The sequence below is a fragment of the Serpula lacrymans genome, assembly GCF_000218685.1.
Source record: "Serpula lacrymans var. lacrymans S7.9 unplaced genomic scaffold SERLAscaffold_7, whole genome shotgun sequence".
Lineage (NCBI taxonomy): Eukaryota > Fungi > Basidiomycota > Agaricomycetes > Boletales > Serpulaceae > Serpula > Serpula lacrymans.
Window position 1 is genome coordinate 2,412,270 of NW_006763296.1, and position 13,591 is coordinate 2,425,860.

A 13,591-nucleotide genomic window follows, 5' to 3' on the forward strand; every position below is an offset into this window, starting at 1 on the left:
TGAACTAAAATGGGGACCCAGAAATGACCGTCGGGTGAAAATAAAAAGGAGAGGAAGGGGCCCATGGTGGGGCTACGCAAAGGAAGGGGAGTAAGGGAAACGACAAAAGCGAGGGCGCAATGCAATGTGTAGCCAGTGGCGACGCGAAAATTTGCCGAAATGCCGAAACACGGAAAGTACCAGATGGAAAAGCAAAGGTGAGCGTGACTGGATTGCCTAATAGAGGTGGTGCTGATCAGCCACAAGTTCGAAACAGGCAATATTAATTACTATTCCACGTGGCACTGTGCCTGTGTGGCGCAAAGGCGAGTCTTTTCGAATATTCGCTTTGTTATTGACACCTGTCCATGCTACCAATCAATTTTGGTGCATGACAACGGCTACATATTTGAGTCTTACGCTAGTAGCATAGTTGAATCATTCATATATTGTTTCATGTATGTTTATCACTTACTGATTTCAGGTCTGTGTTTTCTCCTTTAACGAGCTGGACAATGAAACAATGGGTTCTCCAAAACTTCTCATTGCCGCTTGATGCTGATGAAAGAGACAGACAATTCAGTAGTACAATATGATCAAACAATTCTTACACACAAAATTATTAGACTTGATCCTCTTGACAATCTTTGTCTCTATTTCCCCCAATTTGTCAAATAGTGCACGGGGATTTTTCATAACTGCTGGGCTACCACCAGACTTAGGAAGCTTCTCTAGTCTACTATTATAGTCTGCTGTAGCCAGAACCCATTTTTGAGACGTCATGCTGAACAATGCCCATTTATTTTGTAGGCGCATATCCATGAATAGGAAAAATTTGGCACTAGAGTTGAGGGTGAGTGAACGTGGGTCGATACCCGTCAAGATGGAAAATATGCGCTGAAAGCGTGAGAGACCATTCAAGTTGGGGTCAGCAAGTGGTGAGAAGGCCGCCATCAAGTTTTGGCTCGTGTGTTTGTCACTAGGGCACTTGGGGGCGACAGTCTTTGATCCAGGTGCAAAAAACATGCTGATAATATTGCTGGTGGATGGCTGGTTGGTCCGGATAAGTGGGTACCATGGGCATGCTCAGTGTTGATTTCATTATAGTCAGATATGTACTTACAGTGCCTTTTGCCTGTATACTTGAGGCATTTGTAGCCGGTGTACTTGGGGCATTTGTTGCTGATGTACTTAGGGTGTTCGCTGTTGTCTCCTATGCAGTAGTGTACATGAGTATTTCCAAAAAGGATATTAAATCTACATACCTGAGCAGTGGGGATACAACTCTTCTTCTGTAGTGGGCCTTCCAATGCGCCAGCAAGTGGCCCCAAATCTTCAGTTAGGTCATAAAATGGGACCTTCCGCTTGAGAGGCCCAGATTGGCTGGAATTGGCAAGCGCTGTTGGCTCAGTTATAGCCATCATTTCACCTGGTTGCAATGAGGCATACTCAAGTAGAGCACATGAGTATTGTGTGTCAGCTGAAAAGGACAGAAGTTAGTTAGGTAGCAAGACAGTCATGGTGAAAAGGATACTTGCCTAAGGTGATTTGAGGCACTGTAAGCAAGTTGGGGTCGATATCCAGGCATTGCAGGATTGATGTGGGCTCAATCTCGGCATCTAAGTCTAATTGATCCAGGCTGAGGTCTTGCTCATCAAAATTAGCCTCAGTCTTAACTTCTATGAGGCCTCCAAATATTGAGCTGTGGTTAGAGGGGCCAAGACCAAAGGATTCTTTGGTGTTGATGGATGAAAGGAAAGGGCGTGCCTTCAGCTCTTGACTGTTGTTGCTGTGAGTTGGTTCTGTGGAAAGCAAGCTGTTCCATGAGTTGGCAATGTGGTTAGCTAAGCGGATGTGGTGTGTCCCATGGATGGAACTAAGGAATTTGCTCGGTTTCTGCGAGCGGAAGCGAATGCGTATGTTACGATGTATGTAACAACCAAGAGTGATCTACTCTGGCGCACACAGAACACACACTAAAGTGAAGATGAAGTTTGGGGAGTGGTTACCCCTTGAGCTGCAGTGAGTTAGTTGGTATACAACAGGAGGACTCGCTGAGGAGTCTCCTGGATCTATTGGGGTATATATACTACTACAGGTTGTTTGTACATGTGTACTATACAGTTGATGAAGGCAGTGGCTAATGATGTCATAGGGCCTAGCCCGTATGGCCAGCTCCACTGCGTGAGAGAGTTAAGTCTAAAGATAAAAGAAAGGCAACGTGGCGCGAGAAAGGGAAGTGCCATGTGGCAATTAAGGTATAAAGTTAAAGCGGAGAATAAAATGAAAGGAGATGTCCGGAAATTGTGTTATCGTAACAATGTATCACAAAATCAAAACCTAAGGCTAAGAACATCTCCAGGCCGCTGGCGAATGACCGCATGATGCCGTTCCAAGCCTTGTGCAACCCTTCAATGCGGCTTCTATCTGATCTTATATCTTGCCAAACTCGCATCAAACACCCTTTTTTGATGTGTGCGAACTGGTCTGCGTGCACCTGTGTAATTTAGATTGTCAGTAGTAGTGTATATGGCATGAAAAATGAAGTACTTACCTTGGAGGCAGCTGCAGACCACACCCCGCCCTTTTCGGCCCACTTCTCAAACATCGTTTGAAGCTGGACCTCTTGCTCTTCTTTTGTTTGATACTTCGCACTTTCTCCATTACCTGATGCCCGTGAACTCAGGATAGCTTTGCTAATGTCGTGGGCTACAGCCAAACACTGAGGGTTCCTGGTTCCGTTGAGAATGGCAGCAAGATACCTGCAAATATGTGAGTACAAGAACAGATAAGTCGTGTTTACTTACCTCATAATGAAATGGAATACATCCAGGCCAACTTGTGCATCTGGCATTGCTTTATTGACTGCACTGCGTACGTGGCAGCAGTTATCAACAATGACCATTTGTGGGAGGGGCTGATCCAGTTTTTCATAGCGAGACTTCAAGCCTTCAAGCAACTCCTCCATTTCTGTGTTTGCTTGAGTTTGGCAAAGTCTCTGTTAGATCCGGATTAGCCAGCAAGTTCAAACATTAATAAAACAAAACTCACCCAAAAAAGTATCTCATTATCCTCGTTTATAGCGGTAAGCATTCCCCCCCTCATGAACTTGGTCCTTGTCTTCTGCTTATCTGCCACTGTTGCCTTCCCTGCAGCTTTGAAAGTATTGTCGAGAGAAATACAAACACCTGTTGCATCCCATGTTAGTTCCAGAGTTGATCAGCTACTGAAGGGAAAAGGATCTCACCAGACAAGGTGCGTAAGTATTCAGATGACTCAGCTTGTCGTGAGCGTTTACTGACTTCAAGATAAACATCTGTGATAAGATCATCAGTAATAGGTTTGTCACCATATGCATTGCTCAGGTTTGGTAGTGAGAATTCCACAAGAGGAGCACATGGCTCAAAAGGCGAGTGACACCTTCTTCTCTTTTCAAAATGTTGTAAGTATTCTAGAAAGCGCTGCTGATAGTCGAAAAGATGGAGTTCTGCGGTCAATGACACATTTCCAGGTAAGTGTTGAAGGCACAAAAGACATGATGACTTACATTTGAAATTTTCTGCCAGTCCAGCCGATGTGGTTGAAGGTCGCAACTCAATGATCAGATCAAACAGATCGCGTGTCATACCGCATTTTTTGAAGAAGACTGGCACATTTCCTGTTTAATCTGGTGAGATCAGTGGCAGCTGTCTTGATGATGGGATTACTGTTGGAGATATGAGAGAAACAAGTGTCGTACAAAGAAGGGAAGTGGCGCAAGCGCCGAACTAGGCAGGCCTAGTAGATGGAGTGGCCCGTGCGCCATCAGATAACATTTTTGATTTTGATTCCGTTCTCCCTTATATACGCTGTCGTTGTTAGGCAGACACCTCAGACCTTCACTCGAAGTCTGAGGTGAGATTCCCCTTTAGTGTTAAATTACGAGTGTTACGATAACACAATTTCCGGACATCTCCTTTCCTTTTTATTCTCCGCTTTAACTTTATACTTTAAGCGCCACGCGGCATTTCCCTTTCTCGCGCCGCGTTGCCTTTCTTTTACTTTTAGACTTAACTCTCTCACGCAGTGGAGCTGGCCATACGGGCTAGGCCCTATGACATCATCAGCCACTGCCTTCATCAAACTGTATAGTACACATGTACAAACAAACCTGTAGTAGTATATATACCCCAATAGATCTAGGAGACTCCTCAGCGAGTCCTCCTGTTGTATACCAACTAACTCACTGCAGCCCAAGGGGTACCCACTCCCCGTCTTCCACCACCTTTATAGTGTGTTCCTGTGTGCGCCAGAGTAACTAACTCTTGGTTGTTACAACGAGTACCTAGCTTACCTTTTGTTTTTCCAGCTGTTCATTGCTAGGTACATTATTTCAATATATTTAGACCTTCACTCAAAGTCTGAGCTGTTCATTGCTAGATAAACAATAATTACTAACGAGGGATCTTCCAAAATTCCCACTTCTCCCAGAATAGATGACTTGTGGTCGCAAAGCAGTACATATCTTCTCCACTTTTAGGATCACCACGTTGCTTATTATTCTCTTTGCAGGCCTTGCATTGCAATTGGACTCCTAGTGCGTACTCTTCTCTTTGGATGCCATGAATATCTCGATGTCCTGTGGAAGTCCATCCTCCCCACTTCACATCCAGAGACTGACACCTCGGGCATTGATCAAGGCCGTCAAAATAGAAGGGGTGGACAATGGTTATCTCCTTCATGTAAGCAGTTCCAGGCTTCACATTTGGAAGATGTTTACGTTTTTCTAGTTGCAAAAATGTTGGAGGTGTAAATTGAGGGCCATAAAAAGGTATGCTACTCTTCAGATTTGGTGGAACTGACCCACTCTTGCTGTTGGGGTGAACAGATGTTGCCGAACTGACAAAGTCCACATACTCGACCACATGGGCCTCCCATTCGTACTGGGCCATTTGAAATTCACTGGCTGGGGTTGAATGACTACCTTCCCATGCTCTGACACATTGTTTCACCTTCATTTCAAGTAAGTTCTTATCTTTAACTGGATTGTATGACAAAACAACTCACAGATTCATTCCAATTATTCTCAAACTTTACACATTCACCAGCAGTCAAGGTGTTTTTAATCACACCTCTGACAACCATTGGCTTGAGGACTGACATGCTTTTACTAGGTAGTTGGGCTGTAGTCCGTTGTTGACAAAACTGGAGAATAGGAGTGGTGAGCACTCTCCTTTTTATTTAAATTTCTATTTCAAACTGGCTGAAGCTTTGCTAAGACAGCTAGTACACTATTACTCAAACACTTTGGCGACCTTCTAAACATCACAGTGAAATATATGTAGATCAGGTAATATAAAATACAGAGTGACTAGGCTATACTAGAAATAAATAAGTAAGAACAGTCATCATGAAACTGCATTTTGCAGAAGAGTGCGCAACTGACTGTATTGAGCCTCACAAATAGACAGGAAATGTTCTCGAATAAGTCGGTTTCCATGTATACCTGGACCATGTAGTAGTGTGAAACACACCTTGACAGGCAGGCCAATCGGGATGTCATCAAACGTTTCTGGTGGCCTTTGGTCCCCACATAAATTGAATATTGGGAACTCATTTGCGAGGGAATGCTAGCCAAACACATGAAAATTTAATTAGCCTTATATTTCTCAAAAAAAAGACACTCACATCATTATCATCATAGAGTCTCGACGAGACTTGTATCAGTTCTGTTTCATCAGGTCCAATTGCAATAGGCCTTGAGATCAGCTCAGAGGTACATGTCCCCTCACCGAGACTCAGTGAAACCTTGTGAAGACAGTGCAAAAGACACTGCCACGCTCTAAGCCCACACTGATCTTCCATTGGTTCAAGCCAGCAAGATGCAACAGTGCTATGTATGTCTGGATAACCTTCAAACATGCTGTTGTCTCCTTGAGTAGTTAAATAGCACTGTCTTGACAAGATCTTGCAATCAACCGCAAATGCCATCTTAAGATATGCCGGAGGCTGAATTGAGCCTGGAAACCTCCAACAGAGGAGATACCTGTCAGGGCCTATGCTAACAAAACAAAGATTATCGAGTTGGCTTTCAGTATCGGCAAGAAGGGCTGGGCAATGGAGGAAATAGTCAGATAGCGTAATTTTTATTTGACAACATGAACTCTATAAAAATATATAGCATACTACTTAATAGCTCACCTAGGCCTGCCATGAGACTCAATCCCCACAAGTTTTTGAAGTTATACACTTGAAAATCTCCTGAGCAATTGTGAGTCATTGTCAACCTTCTTTGCAGATACGATCTGATGGCTTAGCACTTACTAATTGATACCGGTGGAATGGTACAAAGAAGCACACAAGGGAAGCACGTTTGGTAAAGGTGGGTGTCTTGATAATAGCCGCTCAGAAGTAAGGAACAGAGGGGCTCTCTTGAGTGTGGCCGCAGAAGTTCCTGGGAGGGTCCCAGAATAGCCCTGGGGACCTTCCAGGTAGCTTTGGTGGCCCGCCGGGGGCGAGAACTTCCTGGGAATGACCAATTTTTCCCTTGGTGGTGATTATGGATCACGTTGTTGATGATGAGAACCGTTGTTAGAAAACCACACACAAAAACAAACTAACAAACAATCCTCCCAGATTCCACGGAACTTGTTTATGGGCTTTGCCTCCTAGAACGGTGGGTGCTCTGGTTGTTCGTGGGGTGGTATGTATGAAGATCCTCCAAAGTAAAACTCAGAGATGTATGGGTGTGGGTTTTGAGGAGGAGGGATAGTTGAATTTATAGAAGATGGGGGCTTAATAACGAGTATAGATGAGCACTACCTTGCTAATTGTAGCACAAGGTAGGTTTGAGAATGACAAGGTTCCCAGTGATAGCAGGCTCCTGACGCACAAACTGTAGTGCTCAGAAGGACTCTAATCAAAAGGGATGAAAATGACTTCAAAAGTTGGAAGTGACAATGACAGCAGTTAACAGTGGTAGAAGTGGGAAGTGTTGTGACTACACTGGATCACAAGTAGCAGAGTAGTGAACTTGAGAGTAGAGAAGAAGTCTGGATTTGAGTTCTTTGTTTTTTTTACAAGATAAAATACAGGGGTTTATATGGTGAAAAGAAAGGTAGGCTATGCACAGTATAGCTGCGCAAAAAGAATGAGAAAGAACATGAAGGAAGGAATGTACGCTGACAAATCCTGCGTAGTTGCTACAGGATAAGATTGTCAAAATAAGGGAAAGAAAGGGATAGAACAATAAATGCTGTGAGTAATGTCACAGGTTTGTACAGCCATAAAGTAAAGTCCAATAGCAAAAAGAGAGCAGGAAAATCATGATGTCATGGGAAGATGCAGTAAAAAAAGGGCAAGGCAAAACATTATCAGTATCAACACAGTTCCTTTATTGTCAGTCAGGCATTCTAAAAAAATATGTGTCCATAAAATGATTCAAAAATCAAAAATAACTGCACTGTAAATGAATGTTCTGCTGAAGAAAAAGAAACTGGAGCCACCGGTCCACCACTTAGTCCAAATCCGACAGTTCCATGGCCTTACCAATAGACTGGTTGTGTTGGACCACCTGATCAAACAAGGGAGGGAGAGGAGTAGTTCCAATTTGGAACAAGTGAGTCTTAGGCAGCGTGTGGTAGGTGTAGCTGTAGCAAAGACGATGGACAAAGGATAAGTGTACCCAAGTGAATGGGACAGCGATGAACATGGGCGACGCAAGGGGATGAACCTTCTCCAGCTCAAAAACTACCCACCCACGCTCCAACCAGGCAAGACGAGCAACCGATGTTTTGATAGTATATGATGGCAGATTGACGTCATGAAGATGGACCTGTTGCCCTATTTGGACTGGCCGCTAGGGCTTTGCTGATATCAGCAGTGGCATGTGGTAGTTGACGGATTGGCGATGGAAGCGGATAGGAAGTGGTGACATCAGAAATGGTGGGGGTGCAAATAAGATGAGGAGGAGGAGGGTGGAGGTGACAAAAAAGTGGATTAGAATGGGGATCCAGAAATGACCATCAGGTGAGAATAAAAAGGAGAGGAAGGGGCCCATGGTGGGGCTAGGCAAAGGAAGGGGAGTAAGGGAAACGACAAAAGCAAGGGTGCAATGCAATGTGTAGCCAGTGGCAACGCAAAAATTTGCCGAAATGCCGAAACACGGAAAGTACCAGATGGAAAAACAAAGGTGAGCGTGACTGGATTGCCTAATAGAGGTGGTGCTGATCAGCCACAAGTTTGAGAAAGGCAATATTGTTACGATAACACAATTTCCGGACATCTCCTTTTGCTTTTATTCTCCGCTTTAACCTTAAATTGCCATGCAGCATTTCCCTTCTCGCGCCGCGTTGCCTTCCTTTTATTTTTAGACTTAACTCTCTCACGCAGTGGAGCTGGCCATGCGGGCTAGGCCCTATGACATCATCTGCCACTGCCTTCTTCAACTGTATAGTACACATGTACAAACAAACCTGTAGCAGTATATATACCCCAATAGATCCAGGAGACTCCTCAGCGAGTCCTCCTGTTGTATACCAACTAACTCACTGCAGCTCAAGGGGTAACCACTCCCCAAACTTCATCTTCACTTTAGTGTGTTCTGTGTGCGCCAGAGTAGATCACTCTTGGTTGTTACATTAGGACTCGCTCTCATTACTCTCTCGCACGTTAGTGCAAAAAGTCCCACTGGGCACCCGGACTCCAGGGTGAAGGAGATTGGCTAGGGTTAGGAATATCCCAAATAGCAGATAGGTGCGCTCCTAGCGACGGCCTTGTAGTGCTCAGGGAGAAGAACCCAAAACCTACATTACGCGGCCCCCAGCGTTAAGGGGAGTACTTAGCTCAGCAGTTGGTGTGGAACCACTGTTGATTAGTTTTAGAATACAAAAACGTCTTCTTCTTATACCTCTGACCAGGCCGGGCACTTGCCTCCGCCAGTCTGGAGAAGGGCTGACAGCTTAACAAGCGGGCCACCCCCTGACAACCATTCGGACCAGGGTTTATTACATTTACATTTTATATACAAATTTCAAATACTATAGTGTGGGTAGTCGGAGATTGAGATCCGATACTCAGCTGGGAAGAGGTTGATCCGCAGATAGCAAGCGGGGACCCCCAGTTACCTTTTTTTTACATTACCAAAGAGAACAAGTCGACATGTCGTCGCAACCCCAAGACATGAATGCGCTACTGCACGCAATGCGTATGCAGATAGCTGCATTAACCTCTCAACTCGCCGAGATGCAGGCCAATCCCCCTGCAGCAACCCCCTCGGTTGAAAAGAAATTCAACAAAAAGGTCGAAGTCGTCGCTGACCCTGGCACCTTCGAGGGAGACCGGGCTAGATTCGCTGAATGGTGGATCAAGCTCCAAATCTGGGTCAAAGCGAACTGGGACGCGTTTGCCGACGACTTTGAGGTAGCCACTGCGGTGCTATCTCGCCTAAAAGGACCTGTGGCGGGTCGATACGCCCAAGTACGATTACAGGAGTGCTACACTGCGGGAGTGTGGCCCACCTGGGACGATCTCAAAATAGAGATCGAAAAATATTTCAAACCGCAAGCTGAGCGAGACTGGGCGCGTCAGCAAATCCGTTCCTTCAAACAAGGAAACATGAGGACGGATGATTTTGTAACAATGTGAACCCTCGCATTGCAGAGCAGATCTATCTGCAAGATACACGGAGCAACAACTTGGCCCTGGCGGCTGAGGAAGTACGACGAGTCGGTAGAGCCATAGAGCTCTACACCATGCACCAAGGTGGCGGGTCCACCAAACAAAACAACACATCCCAGAGGCGCCCTGGGTCATCAAACCAAAATCAAAATCACTCTCACGGGTTTAGGACGTTCGGGCTGCAACCAGGGCAGGGAGCCCCTATGGATATCGGCGCGGTCCAGGGAGGACAGACGCGCAGATTTAAAGGGGCCTGCTACAATTGCGGCCAAGAGGGACACATGTCCCGAGATTGCAGAAAAGGGGCGCAGGCCGCCCAACAAAAAAATAACCAAGGGCGCCAGGCGCGCCAACTAGAATTGGAAAAACCGGACGATCGGCTCAACTCATTGGCTGGTCGTTCTTACGACGAAATTTGGGCCTTCTTTTATGACCAACAAGTCAATGAAATGAAGGCCCAGGGAAAAGAATTTGGGGCTTAGGTCACTTGGGTGCCTTAGCTCCTAGCAAAAATGAAGTAAACCACAACAAGGTGGCCCCTGCTCCGGGGTGTTGCACGAGCAATAAAGGAATGACGGGGATGGCTCCCCAATTTGTAAATAAGTTTCTAAATTTGATATCAGAAGTATGTACTTGTATGAAGAAATGTAACTGTAATATTTATGATACTACCGCTGCACCAGCGTCTCCCTTGGAGCGTGGCCCCGGCGAGACAAACACTAGGGTGCTTAATTCTGGTGAAACAAAAACAGAAAAACATGTATCATTTTCCCCTTCTATTTCTTCTTCTTCGGAGCCACCCTTTCCCGAAATCCCAAGGCGTGTGTTGATGCGCACGTATTTATTCCAAAAGGAGATCCGTTTAGACGTTGGCGTGGAAAACCTTGCCAGGGGCAAAATACACTCAACAAGCGCACTGCTTGATTCGGGCGCTAACGGGATCTTCATAGACCAGGTCTGGGCGGAGCAAATTGGACTCCCCCTTGTAAAATTAGAAACGTCTATTCCCGTCTATAACGTTGACGGTACGCTTAACGCAGGTGGCTGTATCACGCACAAATGTTCTTTTGTGGTCGAATACCAAGAACACAGAGAACGAGTCACTGCCAAAGCTACCCAACTAGGGAAGATTAATTTAATCTTAGGCTGGACCTGGCTATTTAAACACAATCCTGAGATCAACTGGCAGACAGGGGTTGTCACATTGTCACGTTGTCCCCAGGAGTGTGTAAACTTGGGTAAACCTAATCACGTCCGTCATAATGAGCGTCTCGAAAAACTAAACGCTAGTCACGTTTACGAGCTCAGATCTTTGGAAAAGATTGACAATGACGATGATGAGGTGAAGCCTGAGGAAGAGATTAAGAGGCTGGTACCTCCCGAGTACCACAACTTCTGGAAAGTCTTTTCTAAACACAAATCAGAGCGCTTCCCAGAGGCTAAGCCTTGGGACCATGCTATAGATTTGAAGGACACCTTTAAACCGAGAAAAGGACATATGATACCGCTCTCTGCTCCCAAAAGAGATGAGGTGTCTAGTTTCATAGACAAACAACTAAGGAAAGGTTACATCAGACCTTCCAAAAGTCCTATGACGTCCCCGGTGTTCTTCATTCCTAAAAAGGATGGTAAGAAGCGCATGATTATGGACTATCGTTACGTGAATGAGCACGCGGTTAAAAACGCGTATCCACTACCTTTGATTAGTCAGTTAGTGGACAAATTGGCTGGTGCCAAGATCCTGACTAAGATGGATCTCAGATGGGGGTACAACAATGTACGAATTAAAGAGGAAGATGCTTGGAAGGCCGCGTTCACGTGCCACTGAGGATCTTTCGAACCCCTTGTCATGTTCTTTGGGTTGACCAATTCACCGGCGACCTTTCAGAGCATGATGAATGAGATCTTTGCGGATATGGAAAACTGTGTCGTCATTTACATTGACGATTTATTAATATTTACGAAGTCGGACGATGAGGCTGAGCACGACAAGATCGTGCAAGAAGTCCTTCGACGCTTACAGGAACGGGACCTATTCGTCAAACCCGAAAAATGTAATTTTAAAGTGAAGGAAGTAGACTTCCTTGGTATGATCATAGGCCAGAACGGAATCAGGATGAACCCTGAGAAAGTTCAAGCCATTTTAGATTGGCCAGAACCTACTCGCGTCAAAGGAGTTAGGGCTTTCCTGGGCCTAGGCAATTTCTACCGAAGGTTTATAGAAGACTTCGCTAAAATCACGAGACCGTTGAACGATCTCACAAAAAAGGACCTTGTTTGGCATTGGGGCGCCAAGGAACAAGAAGCTTTTGATAAGCTTAAACAGGCATTCACCACAGCACCCATATTGGCATTTCCTGAGCTAGACAAAGAGTTCCGAATAGAAACCGACTCTTCTGACTTCGCCACTGGGGCTGTCTTATCGATCAAATGCCCTGACGATCTTTGGAGGCCTTGCGCCTATTTATCACATAGTTTGTCGCCTACAGAGCGCAACTATCAGATTTATGATAAGGAGATGCTGGCCATCATTAGAGCTTTAGAGCACTGGCGGCACTACCTAGAAGGTGCTAGGCACCAATTCGAAATTTGGACCGATCATAAGAACCTAGAGTACTTCATGACGGCCCGAGACCTGAACCGAAGACAAGCCCGCTACGCGGTGTACTTGTCAAGGTTTAACTATAAATTAATTCATAAGCCTGGAAGCTCAATGGTGAAAGCGGATGCTTTGTCCAGAAGAGAGGATCATGCCAACGGCATTGAAGATGACAACAAAGGCGTAACTCTGATAGATCAATCAAGGGTTGCCAATGTTAGAATCGGGCAAGATTCCGATCTTTTGGAAGTCTTCAGGAAAGACATCGCCCCAGAGGAAAAGGCGCGCCTTGACGGCAATGAAAACTATTTATGGAAAGACGGGCTCTTTCATTTTAAAGACAAAATCTATGTACCTGAGTCCGTAAGGATCAAGACCATAGATAGACATCATGACACTCCAGTGGCTGGGCACCCTGGATGGCAACGAACAATGGAGTTGATATCCAGAAACTACATGTGGCCTGGCATGGTCAAAGACGTACAGGAATACGTAAAATCCTGTTTGAGATGTGCCATGGCCAAGAATTCTCATCAACCGCCGGCCGGTAAACTTATGCCGAACCCAATACCAGCTGGCCCTTGGCAGGATATATCGGTGGATTTTATGACAGATCTGCCCGAGTCTAACGGGTACGACTCAGTAATGGTGGTAGTAGACCGCTTCTCCAAAGAAGTGGTATTCATACCCACCAATAAAACTATTACCGCCGCCGGTACGGCAGACCTATTTAAAGATTTTGTATGGTCCATCCATGGGTTACCAGAGACGGTAATTTCGGATCGAGGACCGCAATTCGCTAGCGAATTTACGAAAGAATTATGCCGGATGCTGGGCATCAAACCAAAACTATCCACGGCGTTCCATCCGCAAACCGATGGACAAACGGAGAGACTCAACCAAGAGTTGAAGCAATATCTCCGTATATTTATTAATGATAGGCAGACGGATTGGGCCAAGTGGCTAAAGATAGCCCAGTTCTCTTATAATATTAAGCAGTCGTTGGCTACAGGCAAGGCACCATTCGAGGTTACTAGATTGTACCTCCCTAAAATGGGTGTGGAACCTGGCAAAAGCAAGAACGAGGCTGCTGGGAACATGGCAAAAGACATGAAGTCTGTCTTAGATGAAACGCGCAAGGCGCTATTTAGAACTGCAGAGCAGATGAAGGACAGGGCAGAGCGTAGACGCTCTAAAGCCCCTGACTACAAGGTCGGCGACCTGGTCTGGTTAGACACCGACCACTTAAAATTAAAAGACCGGCAGTCTAGAAAACTGACCGAAAAGTGGATTGGCCCTTACCAGATTAAGGAAGTCAAACCTAATGCGGTGGAGCTGGAACTCCCAAAACGAATG

The 13,591-nt window shown here is 45.5% G+C and overlaps 1 protein-coding gene across 1 annotated transcript; it reads right to left on the reverse strand.

The window, feature by feature from the left end:
* Positions 1-459: 459 nt before the first annotated feature.
* Positions 460-3,605, reverse strand: SERLADRAFT_438585 (uncharacterized protein; the record flags this gene model as incomplete). Its single annotated transcript, XM_007318950.1, has 11 exons — positions 460-537; positions 595-1,029; positions 1,103-1,192; positions 1,245-1,408; positions 1,494-1,795; positions 2,463-2,476; positions 2,534-2,741; positions 2,787-2,977; positions 3,031-3,167; positions 3,227-3,295; positions 3,527-3,605. The coding sequence occupies 11 exons, from the start codon at positions 3,603-3,605 to the stop codon at positions 460-462; spliced, it is 1,767 nt and encodes a 588-aa protein (XP_007319012.1).
* Positions 3,606-13,591: the final 9,986 nt, after the last annotated feature.